A 16,036-nucleotide genomic window follows, 5' to 3' on the forward strand; every position below is an offset into this window, starting at 1 on the left:
TGAATCTTTTGGATTACGGGCACGCAACAAAAGCCTCTCAGTCTTAAGTCATGACCCATGGATGTGGATTCTTTTTACAGTATCAGTAATTATATCCAATACACATGATAGACTACGTACTCTTTTTTTTTTTTTTTTTTTGTAACAAGACTATGTACTCATATTTACAAAAATATATAGGTGAAAAGAAAGAGACGAGAAAAGCTGGAGTTTCCACTTACACTCCTAAAAGTATTGTGGCAAAGACAGAAGAAGTGTTTGGTAAGGTTTGCAAATGGGTAAATAAAGAATAAAAACAAGAAGACAGGTGGTGAAACAGTAATTCTCAGCTACTCTTTATTTGGTGAAAGAAGTTTTACTTCAACAGTTGTAAGTTATAACATGGAACAAGATTTTATAGTGTGGTCATGTAATAATGATCTTGTTTCCAGTTATTACCCTGTCTGCAACCCAAGGCACCTAATCAATTGCATGCAAAAACAAAATGTGAGCATGCATTTTTAATATACTATATATCTATAGTATATGATAGTCTAGTCCTTTTTTTGTCACGAATATGATAGTCTAGTCTGTTCTCCAGGGCCGTCTCAAATTAATTTTAGGCTATGTTCAAAAAAAATTTTAAACGTACATTTTATCAAGTAATTTTAAAATTTAATAACTTTGTCTATTTTTTTTTAATTATAAATTCTAAATTTAGCATTATATCTAAAATTTTAAAGTTTTTTACCATAATTTATCTATATATTTTGAAAAATCCTTAAATTTTTTATTTTTATAATTCGGAGCCCTGTTCGACCGTCCCACTTGCGCTTGCTGCTAGACGGCCCTGCTGTTCTCTATATATAGTTGATTTTTAAAATTTCCATGGATCGCTGTTCAAAGTCTTACATCATTTATGAAGAGAAGATAACTCATAAAACGGTTATTTTAGACATTAATAACGTACCCTGTAGTCGTATTGACCGAGCAAAGCTTAGTTTGTCCAATGTCCATAAAATTGCAACACCATCCAACTGTTATTCAAATGGTTTAATTATTTAAAAGAAACTACTTCAGCAAAAAATACTGATTCGACTTTTGTGGTTAGACGTGGTTTATATCTAAAACAGTAAAACGATTGATTTTTCATTGCATGAGTAAGACTACCGATCAACCTTGTATATTTTAGATGAATACCCAAAAATTTGTTTTTAGTTCATTATAAAAAAAATACCTTAGAATAATACTAGAACACATTTTTTCTGAATATATTTTGATCTGAATATATCACTTTCTTCTTTAAATGCGTCTTGCAAGGTCTCCATGATCCTTCTTAATTCGGTGGTGATTTATGTGTACAACTTCATCGTTCCTTTACCATCTTCCACTTCAAATCAGATAAAGTTAGGTTCCTTTCCACTTCTTCTTTACTGGTTACCCATCAACTTAAACACACATTCCTCCCCAAACCCACAAAACGTTGTCATTTCTTCAGATCAAACGGGTATGTGTAAAGACACAAGTTAGATATGTTAATTTCATAGTATAATTTTAGTTGCATATACGTGTGGTAAAGGATCACTATGTGCATATATATGTTTGTTTCTCAGTGTATGTATTGGAATAAGATTTTGTCTAGATACAAATTGATTTGACAAGACAAGACACTGGTATGATTTTGCGTGTGTGAAGATGTGATGTGGACTTATGTTGACTTGACCCCCTCATTCTCTCCTCATTTTATAGTCAATCATTTTTTTTACATATCCAATACGTTTATTTAGAATCTGCTTAATTGCTATTTATTATTTGACCACTATTCTAAAAATCCCTTATGATTATACTTCTCTATCCAAAAACTTCATAGTTTTAGTTTCTTCCTCTAAAAACATTTTGGATTTCACATATGATTTTCTGTACAAGTACTTAGAAAATGGAAAGCTGAGGCTTCTGGCAACCTATACACCAAATCAAAGGACAAAAAGAAACACATACAGTGTATCAGTGTTATCTTCGCATCACTAAATTCTATTTGAGTCAAATAGTTGCAAACAAAGTGTGTTACCCCTTTCAGAGTCACATCTTCAGACACCATGGGAACGGTATCAAATAGAACCTTGTAATAGGCAGCTTCTACTTTTGATTATCAAGTTTGCATCATAAAGACTCGGCTCTTGAAGCAGAATATCAGACATCGTGTTGTTATAGAGACAATGCACTGGAATATCGCCAATAGTCTCTCCAGTGGAAAGCTTCAAGGCCCTTTTCCTTCTTTTCTATTGATTTTTAAGAGGCCCTGAGAAGGAAACATCATCAAGAAAAGAAATCAGATTCTATCAAATGCACCATGAGAAGAACATGTCGAGTTGGAATGGAGGCGGCAATCTCCAAGAAGGCTTGACAAACGACGACATCGTCGCTTGGTGGTTCTCTCTCGTGCCGTCGGAAGTTTAGCTGTCGGGTGAATTGAGTTTTGTTTGTGTTTGGATTCTTCTTTTGGGTCTTGGTTTCGGCGGAGCGGTCGGAAGCTGTAGGAACCATAGCATTAAGGTTTGAGGGCGCCTTTTTCTCGGTAGCTAGCGGTGCGCGGCTCTCGATCTCGACCGGTCTCGGTTTGCAAGGTTCGAGCTTGACTCTTAACGAATCAGGTTCTTAGACTTTGTCTGGCTATCATCTAGTTTGTCTCATTCCTCTTAGGTTTCTTTGTTTAGTTTCGTTTTCGCATTCTGCTACCTGTTTACTGTGTAACGTCTGTCTCAAATTCGAAAATTGGTATAATAATTTAATATTTTACCAAAAAAAAAGAAAAAAAGAACACACCACCATTACCATTACGTACACTTGTTATCCAACTCAGTAGTTAAATCATTATCAATTAAGCAATATTCCAAAAGATAAACAAACAATGGAACTGTTTTCTATAACTTACTTACATCTAGCGTTGCTGAAGTAGGCATATGGAAGTCCAACACATTTTAATCTCTTCACCTTTTTCAGAACAGTAGCTGGCTTTCTGCCTTCTCTAGCCTCTGGTGTTACCATCATGAGCGAGACCTGAGACCCTGAATATATATATATATATATATATCATTTAAACAGGAACCAAAAGCGGTTTGAGACCCTATACAGCCTTCTCTTCAGCTCTTTATTGGGTGAAATAGCTAAACCATCAAGCGGTTCACCAATACTTTCTTAAAAATGATGAGACTTTAGTGGAAAGTTATTCAACTCGTCTGGTAGCCCAACAAAAAGGATAGAAGAGCAAGTAACAAAAAGGATAGAAGAGCAACTCTCCTGTCATGATAAGACCAAAATTTACAGCAATCAAGCAAGACAGCAGACAATTATATTCTATACATTGTTCAGAGAGTAACAACACCCACTAAGACATGAAAGAGAAAATTCCTCTGTACAAAGATAAATTTACTTCAATTCAAATTCGTTACGTTATAACACGACCGATGAGTGGGGTTGTCCTGAATAAGAGGTAGACTAATTGAGAAACCAATAACATCTTAGTAATAATTAGCTTGCCTTGAAGCCATTTCTTATTGTAATATACAAATACTAAACCCAATAACCAATAAGACTTGTTCACCTCTCACAATTCATACAATCACTCTAAACCCCCTTACACCCACACTTTACTTAGATACAACACTCAAGACAACGCACCAATCCATTCTCATTGCACTTCGAACACCGCTTGAACATTTCGTCTTCCTCCTCAAACACTTTAGTACTACCATCACAGTTGCTACAAGGCACAAACCTTGCATCACCACAGCTCCTGCATGTCCCCAAGCATTCACAAACAGAGAAGCCTTTCAACATCTCAGCTAACTCGCCACTATCGTTTAGCTTCATAACCTCCTCGACGCCACCAATGTGGGTATCCCCGATAAACACCTGAGGCAAACAAACCGGTTTCTCCGCATCCCCGAGCGTGCTTTGAAGCTCTTTCCTGTATTTTGAATCCATGGAGATGTCACGCTCGTCTACAGTCACTTGAAACCCTTTTAATATCGTTCTAACGCAACAGCAGTCCTCGTAAGTCTTTCGAATCCCTCTGAGTGTTGTGAAGTAGAGTACAATCTTGTCTTCTGCTTTGGCCTGTGTAGTACTCAGTGCACTAGCGGGCAAAGCTTTCTTGTAAGAAGAGACAATGATAGGATCTAAACCAGACAAGAAAGATTCTTCAGACAAATGCTTCCAAAGAGGTTGCTTTGGTTTATAAGATAGTGGGACCCAACCTTCTTCTACTTCTTGTTCGACTCTCACGACTTCGTAAGACTCGTCTAGTTTCAAAGCCGACACATTCGGATCCGGGTCGGGTTTAGGGAAAAGATCCGAATCTAAACTTGAGATAGGCTTACAAAGCTTAGGGCTTTCGAATTCGAACTCGTAAGATTCGTCTAATGTCAACGCCGGCACAATCCGATCCGGGTCGGGTTTCGGGTAAAGATCCGAATCTAGATTGGAGATAGGCTTACCGAGTTTAGGGCTTTCGAACTCGAACTCCTCGTCGTCGTCTAAGCCGTCCATAAGCTCCCACGTGTTGATGACTGAGTCAGGAGAGAACGAGTCGAGTGAGACCGGGTCTGGACCGGAGATTGAGATACGATCGGAGGCGGTTTTGGATTCGTGGAGGTCGACGAGGAGGAGAGAACCGTACGAGGTGGATGTGAGGGAGACGAGGTGGTGAGTGTCGCCTTTTCTTGCCGGAGGGTGGTGAACCAACGGCGTCGGGAAAGAGAAAGCTCTGTGGATCGCCGGAGAAGGTGAACTCATCGTCGTGGAAGAAGCGGTTTTTGAAGCAGAAGAACCCATTTTTGAGTCGCTGAGGTTTGAAAGTTTGGTTCTTTACTCTTTCTGGGAAGAGAAGAGAAGAAGGAGAGAGGTGGAGAATAGCTGTCAATGGCAGTTGGAGATGGTAGAAGATATTTAATGGCGGAAGAACGATATGGTGGTGATGTTGATTTTCCTACAACCAATTCTCGATTTGATTTTGACTCTGTAAGAAGAAGAAGTTGTCTATAAGTTGGGCGCAATATTTATAGTCTTATTAATTTAGATTAGAGGCGAGAAACAGAAAATATAAATTAAATTAAAATGTCATTATCTATGTAACCGCAATCTTTACCAAAAAAAAATATTGACATTTCATTTTCCAGAGATTTTACAGTATATATGCTCAAAAAGTATATAATAAAATATTTTAATTTAATGAAAATGTATTTTAAAAAAACAACTTTTCTTTTGATAAAGTATGAAACTAAATGATTGAATACCTCTCTATACAGGATATTTTAAAAAAAAAAAAAATATATATATATAGTACTATATAAAATTAGTGATTATAATAAATTTCGAGATATGACTTGGACAGAGTATTAATGTAAATAATTTAATCAATGACTTTAGGGGAAAGTTTCTGTACCTGACCTGTTATGGATATCTTGCTTAATTTCTTAATCTTGCTTGATTAATTTTGTCATCTTTTTATGTGCACATTACTTTTTAGTTTATTGACATGATGTAGTGTTATGCTGTCTGGTACAATTAAATGACTTATTTGTAGATTCAAATCCGCACGAGAAAGTTATATGGTGCTTTGCTGTTCTTTTATAGGGATAAATGCTTTTGCTGGTACATACTTACATGTAATTTTATGATTTAATAATATGTTGTCTAGTTTAAACCGTTTTGGAAAAAAAAAACTAGGAAAAACTTCAATTCAAAATAACTGAGTTTACTTTTTGTAAATAAAATAGATTAAACTATAAAATAAAATAAAAATAACTCATGCGCCAAAATAATTTCATTAATAATCATAATTGCTTCCCCATTTGGGCCAGTCAAGCCATGGAGATACGCATCGTCGTCATCAATGCTCGGATAATTTAATTTCGACACTTTATTAATAAAAAAAAAATTAATCACGGAAACTCATACCCGGACCCGACCCAATACTGTGGGTCCAAGTCTTCCCGCTCCGTCGCTATTTTCAATTTTGATTTCGAAATTACATCTCGCCAAAATCTCTCTCTCTCCCCTCCCACCAACAACGTCTCTCAGTTTCTCTCTCTCTCTCTAAGAAAATGGCTCCTCCCTTCGTCTTCCCCCAAATTCTACGAGCCCTAGAAGAAGATCCCGAAGACAATCACCGCTTGTTCGCTCAGAATCCCGTCGACGTCACCTCCCTTCGTCCTTCGGATCTCGAAGAATTCGTCAAAGGTAAAACTCTTCTTCACTCTATTAGATGCAACTGTCGAACTTACAGTAATAGGTTCACTCCAAAATGGTTTAGGCTTCATTTGCGTTGCATTGATTCTGAGATTCACGGAGCTAAGGTTATATGCTTAATACATATATGTTTCTTATCCAATTTGGGAACATAATAAGTGCTGTTCGTTTGGTTGACGCAGCTACCTGCGGCTGCGTCGGCATCAATTTTTTTAATAAACTCTTGCTCGTTTCATTGACGGCGGTACTGCGTCTAAACGCTGCGTCCTCGCGTCGATCGCCGAAAAAATCTGCGTCTGCGATTAAAACTGCATTGGCGTTGGCGTCTACAAAACGAACAATAACTATTTTCATTGACGCAGATGCCGACGCTCACGCCTACGCCGAAAACTGCGGCAACCAAACGAACATAACTATACTATATACATATTATATTAACCAGTGATTTTTAAAAAAATAGACTTACGCGGCTTCTACGCATCCGCCTAGTCAGCAAATCGGACCTAAACGAAACGATTTTTAGATCGATAATCTTCGTCTTAAACATTGATATTAACCATTAGAATTTTTATGGACCCGAGGCTAATGTTTCATCTGGCTATGTTGATATGTGAGCCTTTTTTTTTGATATGTGGAACGCAGGTGTATCATTTGATCTATCTGATAGAGAACTCTTCTGTATCGAAGACCAAGACGTTTTCGACCGTGTCTACTCTTTAGTTAGGGACTTCTATACCCTTCCTCCATCTTGCAAGTGTAACCTTGTGGAAAGCCTCCGTTCCAATCTAAGTGTCCTTCTTCCCAATGTGGATTCCATCTCACGGTCTGTACAGGACCAGGAGGATGAAGTTCCAATCATTGATAGGATCACATCTCATCGCAATGCCTTGAAGATGTACACTTTCTTTCTCTTCACTATTATCATGACTGAAGAGGCACATGTTAGCTCAGTGGACAGCACAAAGGTGAGTTCTTTTTTTTCAAGGTTACAGAGTAGATTGCATTTTGATATATTGTTGTTGTGGATGAACAGGTTGCGGCACGAGGGAGGAAGAAGCAGGCTGTTCAGTCATGGAGCTGGGAGCCTCAGAGGGGTAGGATGCTCAATTTGATTGCAAACTCTCTTGAGATCAACTTGTCCTTGCTCTTTGGATCATCAGAGCTTGATGAAAACTACCTGTCTTTCATTGTCAAGTAATTTTCTTTGAACTGATGAATCCTTTGTTTATCTTGCTTACTCCATGTTAAAGATACAGTTTTTTAGCTTTTTCATTTTGTTTCCTTGTAGAAACGCGTTCTCTCTTTTTGAGAATGCTGCGATCTTGAAAGATCCTGAGGCAAAAGATGCACTGTGTCGCATCATAGGGGCATCTGCTACAAAGTACCGTTACATTGTGCAGTCATGTGCATCAGTCATGCATTTGATACACAAGTATGATTTTGCTGTTGTACACGTTGCTGATGCAGTTGCTAGAGCTGAAAGTAAGTACTCAGATGGTACCTTGGCCGTGACAATCATTAGAGATATTGGGAGGACTGATCCAAAAGCCTATGTTAAAGATACAGCTGGGGCTGATAATGTGGGACGTTTCTTGGTTGAGCTTGCTGATCGTTTGCCAAAAGTAATGTCGACAAATGTTGGAGTCTTGGTCCCTCACTTTGGTGGTGAATCATACAAGATAAGGAACGCGCTAGTCGGTGTTCTTGGAAAGCTGGTTGCTAAAGCTTTTAATGATGCCGAGGGAGATGTGAGTTCCAAGTCCCTTCGTCTGCGAACTAAGCAAGCAATGTTGGAAATTTTGCTGGAACGGTGTAGAGATGTCTCTGCCTATACAAGGAGCAGAGTTCTACAGGTTTGGGCTGAACTGTGTGAAGAGCATTCTGTTTCGATTGGCCTATGGAACGAGGTTGCATCAATATCTGCTGGAAGACTGGAAGACAAGAGTGCAATTGTTAGAAAGTCCGCATTGAATTTACTGATCACGATGTTGCAACATAACCCTTTTGGTCCACAGCTTCGGATAGCGTCATTTGAAGCAACCCTGGAGCAGTATAAAAGAAAACTGAACGAACTTGAACCAAACCGAACTACTGAGGACTCATCAAAAGAGCCAACTTCAGATGGTGACTCATGTAATGGAGATGGTGAAATCGATGACTTGCAACCTGAAGTTACAAATAATATGCATCAAGATAGTCTACCTGATAGCTGTCAGCCAGAGAATGGGGAAGAGATCACTGAGAAGGATGTTTCTGTTCCAGATATTGGTAACATCGAGCAGACCAAGGCGTTGATTGCTTCCCTTGAGGCTGGGTTGAGTTTCTCCAAGTGCATGTCAGCTAGTATGCCGATCCTTGTTCAGTTGATGGCTTCATCTTCTGCCAGTGATGTTGAGAATGCTATTCTATTGTTGATGAGGTGTAAGCAGTTCCAAATTGATGGTGCGGAAGCTTGTCTCCGTAAAATTCTGCCTCTGGTATGGTCTCTTTTCATATATTGTAACTCACAAAAAGAGCCATTCTTCTGACATTTTATGAGTTAAACATTCCCTTCGTACATGGTCCTAGAATACCTTGTTTTATGTTGTCTCTGCAGGCCTTTTCTCAGGATAAGTCCATCTATGAGGCAGTGGAGAATGCCTTTGTTTCAATCTACATAAAGAAAAATCCAGTTGAAACGGCGAGACAGCTGTTGAATCTTGCCATAGATTCGAATATAGGAGATCAAGCAGCACTAGAGTTTATTGTTAATGCTTTAGTGTCCAAAGGTGAAATTTCTAGCAGCACGGTAAGTTCCTTCTTTGACTCTAGCGATGTAATCAATACATGTGGTCAAGAGGCTAATTATAGCTTCTATCGTTTTTGTTTTTGTAGACTTCGGCTCTGTGGGACTTCTTTTGCTTTAACATCAACGGGACAACTGCCGAGCAAAGTCGTGGGGCTCTATCTATCCTTTGCATGGCTGCAAAGTCGTCATCTAGGATTCTTGGATCACACATACAGGATATTATTGATATTGGGTTTGGCCGCTGGGCAAAAGTGGAACCTCTACTTGCCAGAACTGCATGCACTGCTATTCAGAGGCTTTCCGAGGAAGATAGGAAGAAGTTATTGCTCAGCAGTGGCAACCGACTGTTTGGTATTCTTGAGAGTTTGATCACTGGGAACTGGCTTCCAGAAAACATATATTACACTACAGCTGATAAAGCCATAAGTGCCATATACATGATCCACCCTACTCCGGAAACCTTGGCTTCTAATATTATTAAAAAGTCCCTGAGCACTGTGTTTGACGTTGTTGGAGAAGATCAACCACAGAATGATACTGACGACAGTATTGTCGATTTTCTGACCACAGTTCAAGTATCAAAACTCAGTAGATTCTTGTTCGTTGTCAGTCATATTGCCATGAATCAGTTGGTGTATATAGAATCCTGCACCCAGAAGATCCGGAGACAGAAGACTAAAAAGGATAAAGCAGCTGCTGAAAGTCAGAATACAGAAGAAAACCTTGGGGCCGCGCAAGAGGTACAGACAGATTCCGTGAAGTGCAGCTGGTGGTACAAATGTTGAAACCCTATTGGGTTACTTTTTACGTAGTAGTGCTATCTCATGCGATGTTTTCTTTGTTTTACAGAACAATAGCATAAATGCTGAGCTAGGACTGGCTGCCTCTGATGACGCACTGCTTGACACACTCGCTGAAAGAGCAGAGAGAGAAATTGTTTCTGGTGGTTCTGGCGAGAAGAATCTGATTGGGGATTGTGCAACTTTTCTCTCAAAGCTTTGCAGAAATTTTTCTGTGCTGCAAAAGGTAGTTAGTTTTTAAGTTCTTTTTCTTGTTTCGTTGTTTCTGATGAAGCTGTAAGCTTGTGTTTTAGATCCCTATTCTTTCGCTCCAAATTTATTTTCTTATATATTTGAATTTTCATTCTCACAGCATCCAGAACTACAAGCTTCCGCAATGCTTGCATTATGCAGATGTATGATAATTGATGCAAGTTTCTGGTAAGTTCAAATCTTTATTTCGTTTTCTCTTTATCCTTTACAAAAACTGAACTTATAGTTAAATTAATGTCTAAACCTCACTGTATGCCAGCGAATCAAATCTCCAGCTTCTCTTCACAGTTGTTGAAAACGCACCTTCTGAAGTTGTCCGGTCAAACTGCACCCTTTCCCTTGGAGACTTGGCAGTTCGTTTTCCAAATCTTTTGGAGCCTTGGACAGAAAACATGTATGCCAGGTTACGGGATACTTCAGTTTCGGTCAGGAAAAATGCTGTCCTGGTCCTTTCACATCTTATATTGAACGATATGATGAAGGTATGGCTCATTACCACTCTCCATCCTCCCTTAAACCATCTGTAATAACAGTTTGAGATTTTCAGGTGAAAGGGCATATTAATGAAATGGCTATTTGCATCGAAGATGATGTGGAGAGGATCTCTAGTCTCGCAAAATTGTTTTTCCATGAACTGTCTAAGAAAGGTCAGGCGTGCAATATCTACTTTACATTACATAACCAGTTCAACTTTTGAATCAAATTTTAATACTTGACCTCTTTTCTGCTAATCAAATCCAGGATCCAATCCTATATACAATCTACTCCCTGATATACTTGGGCAGTTATCCAACCGGAATTTGAAAAGGGAGTCATTCTGTAATGTCATGCAATTCTTGATTGGCTCCATCAAAAAGGTATATAGCTTTTGGATATTGAAGTTAGAATGACTATCTAATCACACATCTGTATCCTCAACAATCTCCAGGACAAACAGATGGAGGCTCTGGTTGAGAAGCTTTGCAATAGGTTTAGCGGAGTCACAGGTATTGATGATATATTCTTACACCTGTTGTGGTTTGATAGAAAGTACATCCCTCACAAATCTACACCTACACTTGCAGAAACAAAACAGTGGGAATACATTTCGTATTCTCTTTCGTTGCTGACATTCACTGAGAAGGGAATCAAAAAGCTTATCGAGTCATTCAAGTCCTACGAGCACGCTTTAGCAGAGGATCTAGTGACAGAAAATTTTAGAAGCATAATCAACAAGGTAACGTTTCTCTGGTTTTCTTCACCCATGTCATCATCTTCATTATTCTCGTGCTATATGTGAGTTTGGGATCTGGTTGTGAATCTGAACAGGGGAAAAAGTTTGCAAAACCAGAACTTAAAGCGTGCATTGAAGAGTTTGAGGAGAAGCTCAACAAGTTCCATTTGGAAAAGAAAGAACAAGAAGAAACCGCAAGAAACGCTCAGCTTCATGTAGAGAAAACCAAGAACATGGAATCTCTTGTTGTCCCCAGCAAAGTGAAAGAAGAACCTGTAGAAGAATATGACGAAGGTGAAGGTTAGTGACTTTGGACTATTGGCTAAAGCAAAGTTCAATGTGCCAGACGGATACTCTCTCTCTCTATCTCTATCTCTCTTCTAAAGCACACTTTTGTGTGTTTCCCAGGTGCTTCAGACAGTGAAATTGTGGATCCGGCAATGGAAGAAGCAGGAGATAGTTTAAAAGCATCCGACTCTGAGGAAGAGCCAGCAATGGAAGAAGCTGGAGATAGTTCGAACGCATCCGACTCCGAGGAAGAGCCAGCAATGGAAGAAGCTGGAGATAGTTCGAACGCATCCGACTCCGAGGAAGAAGAACCAGATTATGAGAAAAGTGGTATCAATAGTCCTCATTCCTTAAACCAAAACACCAGTGGCGGTATGCAAAAACTTTCATATATATCTTAAACAATCTCCCACAATTTTAGTTACATGAATCCCTTAAAGAAACAGTTGAGTAAAATTCTTTGGTTTTCAGGGGAAGAAAGCGAATCCGAAAGCAGCAACGTCAAGAGAGGAAACCGTAAAGAGACATCGAGCAAACTCAGGAGAAGCCTGAGGTCAGCAAGTAGAACGTAGAGAAACCGTGTCAGGGGCAGAGAGAGAGTGTGGTTAAGTTGCTCAACATCTCGAGAGCTATCTTATAACTAGGTCTGTTTTATTCACTGCTTTGGTTTTCATTTTGATAATGCCTAGACGTTGAAGGATCAATCACATCTATTTGTCTATGGTGATATGATGAATGTTTAGCTGTGACAACTTGTAGCCAATACGTCCTGAATTGATTTTGTAGTAAATTCTTTTTGTGTATTCTTGGTAATGGCAACAACTATGTTAAAGCTGTTTAGTGGTATGGCCTCTATGGAGAGCTTTAGAGTAGGTGCTTACCTACTTTCTCCACGTTTTATTTTATCAAGTGTATGCAAATTGCACTGACGCATTAAAGTGGATTAAACATCTGGACCAGGTAATATTCGGTTCAGACTTTTAGTATCTAAGTAAACCGAAACAAAATCCAAATAGACCGAACCAGATACTTAAAAGCAATACCTTTCGGCTTCTCTCTTCTTGTCTTAACTCTTCCACTTCAGAAACACAATTACCTCCGTCGCCGCCATTATCTCACCGGCTGATAAAGAGTATCTCAGACAAGAGAGAAGCAAATAATCTCTCTTGTTCATAGAACAAAATGTCATCTTCTCTGTCACTTCACTCCTCCTTCACACCTTCATTCGCTGATCTTCCCGACCGTGTAAGCCCTTTCTATGTCTTCACCAATCTTAGTGTTGATTTGTGCTCTCTGACTCTTGTGTTGTTTCTCTCTGAAGGGATTGGTCAGTAAAAACTCTCCGACGACTGTTTCCATTACCAAGTTTCCAACTTGGGAGAAGAAGAGGCAGATCTCGAATCGGAACCTGTTCAAGCTAAGCTGCGTGATGGAGAAGAGTATCGATGGAAACACCAATTCTGTAGTTAACACCTCCCAAGATTGCTTAAATGGTTCGTAAAAGCTTCTCTCTTTTTCTTTAATTGATATGAGTTTGAAGCTTTTGTGTTGATGGTTTGCTCCATGTTCTTTTTGCAGCTATTGATGTCAGAGAAGAGGCTAGCGTCGCTACGTTACTGATGAACTTGGATAATAAATTTGATCCCTTTGATGCAATGAGCACTCCTCTTTACCAGACAGCTACGTTTAAGCAGGTATTGAACTTTGATAAGGTTTTGTTGTTACTTCATGCTTAGTTTTTTTTTGTCTGATTACTTGTGCAGCCTTCTGCTATAGAAAATGGTCCATATGATTACACAAGAAGTGGGAATCCTACACGGGATGCACTTGAAAGGTACTCCCTCCGTTTCACTAAGAAGTTTTAGAAAAATAATTTTGTTTCAAAAAGATAGACTTTTTAGGTTTTCTATACAAAAATTGCAAATTTCAATAAAATTAATTGGATTTATTGAAAGACTATTAGTTAAAAAGCATTGAAATTTGATAATTTCAAAAAATGATGCATGATTAATGTGAAAACACCAAAACATCTATCTTTAAGAAACGGAGGGAGTAATTGTTACTTAGTTTCTTCTCCATTCATAAAAGTTTTCATTTTTTTCTTTATGCTTTTTTGTGTGTTTAGTCTCCTTGCGAAGCTTGACAAGGCGGATAGAGCATTTTGCTTTACTAGTGGAATGGCTGCTCTTGCTGCTGTTACGCACCTTCTCAACACTGGTAATTTTCCGATATTGACCACTCTCTTGAAGATTCCATTAGGTTGGTGTCTCATTGTTGTATATTTAACTTTGTTTCCATAGGCGACGAGATTGTTGCTGGAGATGATCTATATGGTGGCTCAGACAGATTACTATCCAACGTAGTTCCAAGATCTGGCGTTGTGGTTAAGTTAGTATTTACTACATATACCGGAAGTTTAATAGTACTACTATAAACTAATGATTGATGATATATTGTAGACGAGTCAACACAACTAGTTTAGAGGAGGTTGCTTCTGCTCTTGGTCCCCGGACAAAACTTGTGTGGCTTGAGTCTCCAACCAACCCCAGACAACAAATCTCTGATATACGAGTAAACTCTCTTTAAACCGAAACCACATGGAACAAATCTTGGCTTTGCTTTGTTTGTAATGTTTAAGTGAGATCTTGGCTTTGCTTTGTTTGTAGAAAATAGCTGAGATGGCTCATGCTCAAGGTGCACTTTTGTTAGTTGACAACAGTATTATGTCACCGGTTCTCGCTCGGCCATTAGAACTTGGAGCTGGTGTGTTAAAAAGATTTTATACTTTGTTTATTTGGTTAAAAGTTTGGTTAGAACTACTTCTTAGTACACTCGTATTTGAACTTGTCTGGCTTTCTAGATATCGTGATGCACTCGGCTACTAAGTTTATAGCCGGACACAGTGATTTGATGGGGGGTGTGCTTACTGTAAAAGGCGAAAAGTATGTTTTCTTCTACTTCTTCTTTCCTGCTTTCAAGTGTTTTTATATATTGTTTCTCTATTAAATTCTCATTTCTCATTTGTTAAAAAATTTTAAGATTGGCAAAGGAGTTGTATTTCCTCCAAAACTCAGAAGGTTCTGGATTAGCTCCTTTCGACTGTTGGCTTTGCCTACGAGGAATCAAGACAATGGCTTTACGCATAGAGAAGCAGCAGGTCTTGTCTTTTACCCTTATAATTATGTATAAACTATGGATTCACTACTCACGTAAGATGGGAAAAATATACAGGAAAACGCACGGAAAATCGCAATGTACTTGTCTACTCATCCAAGAGTGAAGAAAGTGTACTATGCTGGTCTACCAGATCATCCTGGGCACCATCTTCACTTCTCTCAGGTACTAAAAACCATTTAACTAATGTACTGAATGAAAAGAGAAGAGTTAATCAAGTTTTTTAACACAAAACTGCAGGCAAAGGGTGCAGGATCAGTTTTTAGCTTCATAACAGGATCTGTCGCCCTATCCAAGCATCTTGTAGAAACCACCAAGTACTTCAGCATTGCTGTTAGTTTTGGTGAGAGCCAAATACACTATTTTTCTTCTTCTATTGTTTCTGCTGAAGAAGCTGTTAGTAATATTTGGGATAATATTGATTTAATCCACTTTCTTTCTCTTTGGCAGGGAGTGTTAAGTCACTTATAAGCATGCCGTGCTTCATGTCACATGCAAGCATACCTGCTGAAGTTCGTGAGGCTAGAGGCTTGACGGAAGATCTTGTCCGTATATCTGCAGGCATTGAGGACGCTGATGATTTGATCTCTGATCTTGATATCGCCTTCAAAACCGGTCCCATCTAGCTCCATTCTCAGAGAAAAACTTTTTTCTAGTCTCAGTTTTTTGTGTGTTTCATAGGTTCTTGAAAGAGGAATCTGTGTTAAGTAACCACAAAACATGATTTGGTGTTTGATAACACATCTGCTAAACCTGTATTCTAAGTTTGTAATAAGACTCCAAATCCAAATAAACTTGTTATGCAAGTACAGAGATCTTCCTTCAAATAAGTATCTTGATATGTGAAGAAAGAACAGAGAGGACCCAGAGAGCAACTTGTCCTTAAATTCTGTTTCAGGTTAGGTTACATGGAACAAACCATGACACATCTGCACCAGAATATACCAGATAACTAGGACAGCTACTTTTTTGTTTATACATGACATGTAACACTGAGGGGCTGGTATTCAATACAGAATTGAATGGAATTAGAATGAAGGCAGTTAATTAAAGTCTGAGAATAATTCTATGGAATTAGGTGATTCCGCTAAAATGAAAGTGGATTTATTTGGCAGTTACAAAGTGGAATCAAATAGAATGGTTTGAAATAAGAACATAGCAGAGAAAAAGATGTATCAAGATCAACGACATGCCGTTGGGTGCTCCTCCTACTCAGTACTTCCCAATATTGTTTAGATAACACTGGATTTCATGTCAGACTTAAATTCCATGTCAGACTTAAATTCCATCAAA

General features: G+C 38.6%; 3 protein-coding genes across 5 annotated transcripts; 2 read left to right on the forward strand and 1 right to left on the reverse strand.

Moving 5' to 3' along the window:
• Positions 1 to 3,463: 3,463 nt before the first annotated feature.
• Positions 3,464 to 5,038, reverse strand: LOC103863062 (uncharacterized protein At5g39865). Its single transcript, XM_009140798.3, has one exon. It carries the CDS (start codon positions 4,810 to 4,812, stop codon positions 3,631 to 3,633), a length of 1,182 nt encoding a protein of 393 aa, XP_009139046.1. The 5' UTR covers positions 4,813 to 5,038; the 3' UTR covers positions 3,464 to 3,630.
• Positions 5,039 to 5,837: 799 nt separating this feature from the next.
• On the forward strand, positions 5,838 to 12,404 carry LOC103863063 (condensin complex subunit 1). Of its 3 annotated transcripts, none has more exons than XM_033290613.1 (17): positions 5,838 to 6,219; positions 6,871 to 7,193; positions 7,262 to 7,422; positions 7,517 to 8,705; positions 8,825 to 9,016; positions 9,103 to 9,756; positions 9,866 to 10,042; positions 10,169 to 10,236; positions 10,328 to 10,550; positions 10,616 to 10,715; positions 10,810 to 10,925; positions 10,997 to 11,054; positions 11,133 to 11,284; positions 11,377 to 11,581; positions 11,690 to 11,824; positions 11,858 to 11,941; positions 12,041 to 12,404. In XM_033290613.1, the coding sequence occupies exons 1-17, from the start codon at positions 6,084 to 6,086 to the stop codon at positions 12,139 to 12,141; spliced, it is 4,074 nt and encodes a 1,357-aa protein (XP_033146504.1). In that variant the 5' UTR covers positions 5,838 to 6,083; the 3' UTR covers positions 12,142 to 12,404. The 3 variants fall into 3 exon arrangements, with proteins under 3 accessions (XP_033146504.1, XP_033146505.1, XP_009139047.2); XM_033290614.1 differs by having other exon boundaries at positions 11,690 to 11,791; positions 11,846 to 11,941; XM_009140799.3 differs by having other exon boundaries at positions 11,690 to 11,941.
• A 152-nt stretch (positions 12,405 to 12,556) lies between these two features.
• LOC103863064 (cystathionine beta-lyase, chloroplastic) lies at positions 12,557 to 15,570 on the forward strand. The gene is made up of 13 exons (XM_009140800.3): positions 12,557 to 12,814; positions 12,891 to 13,062; positions 13,148 to 13,263; positions 13,333 to 13,403; positions 13,695 to 13,786; positions 13,870 to 13,957; positions 14,029 to 14,140; positions 14,236 to 14,332; positions 14,430 to 14,511; positions 14,609 to 14,726; positions 14,801 to 14,908; positions 14,984 to 15,086; positions 15,194 to 15,570. The coding sequence occupies exons 1-13, from the start codon at positions 12,752 to 12,754 to the stop codon at positions 15,367 to 15,369; spliced, it is 1,398 nt and encodes a 465-aa protein (XP_009139048.1). The 5' UTR covers positions 12,557 to 12,751; the 3' UTR covers positions 15,370 to 15,570.
• The last annotated feature ends 466 nt before the right edge of the window (positions 15,571 to 16,036 follow it).

This window comes from Brassica rapa, chromosome A04 (assembly GCF_000309985.2).
Source record: "Brassica rapa cultivar Chiifu-401-42 chromosome A04, CAAS_Brap_v3.01, whole genome shotgun sequence".
Classification (NCBI taxonomy): domain Eukaryota; kingdom Viridiplantae; phylum Streptophyta; class Magnoliopsida; order Brassicales; family Brassicaceae; genus Brassica; species Brassica rapa.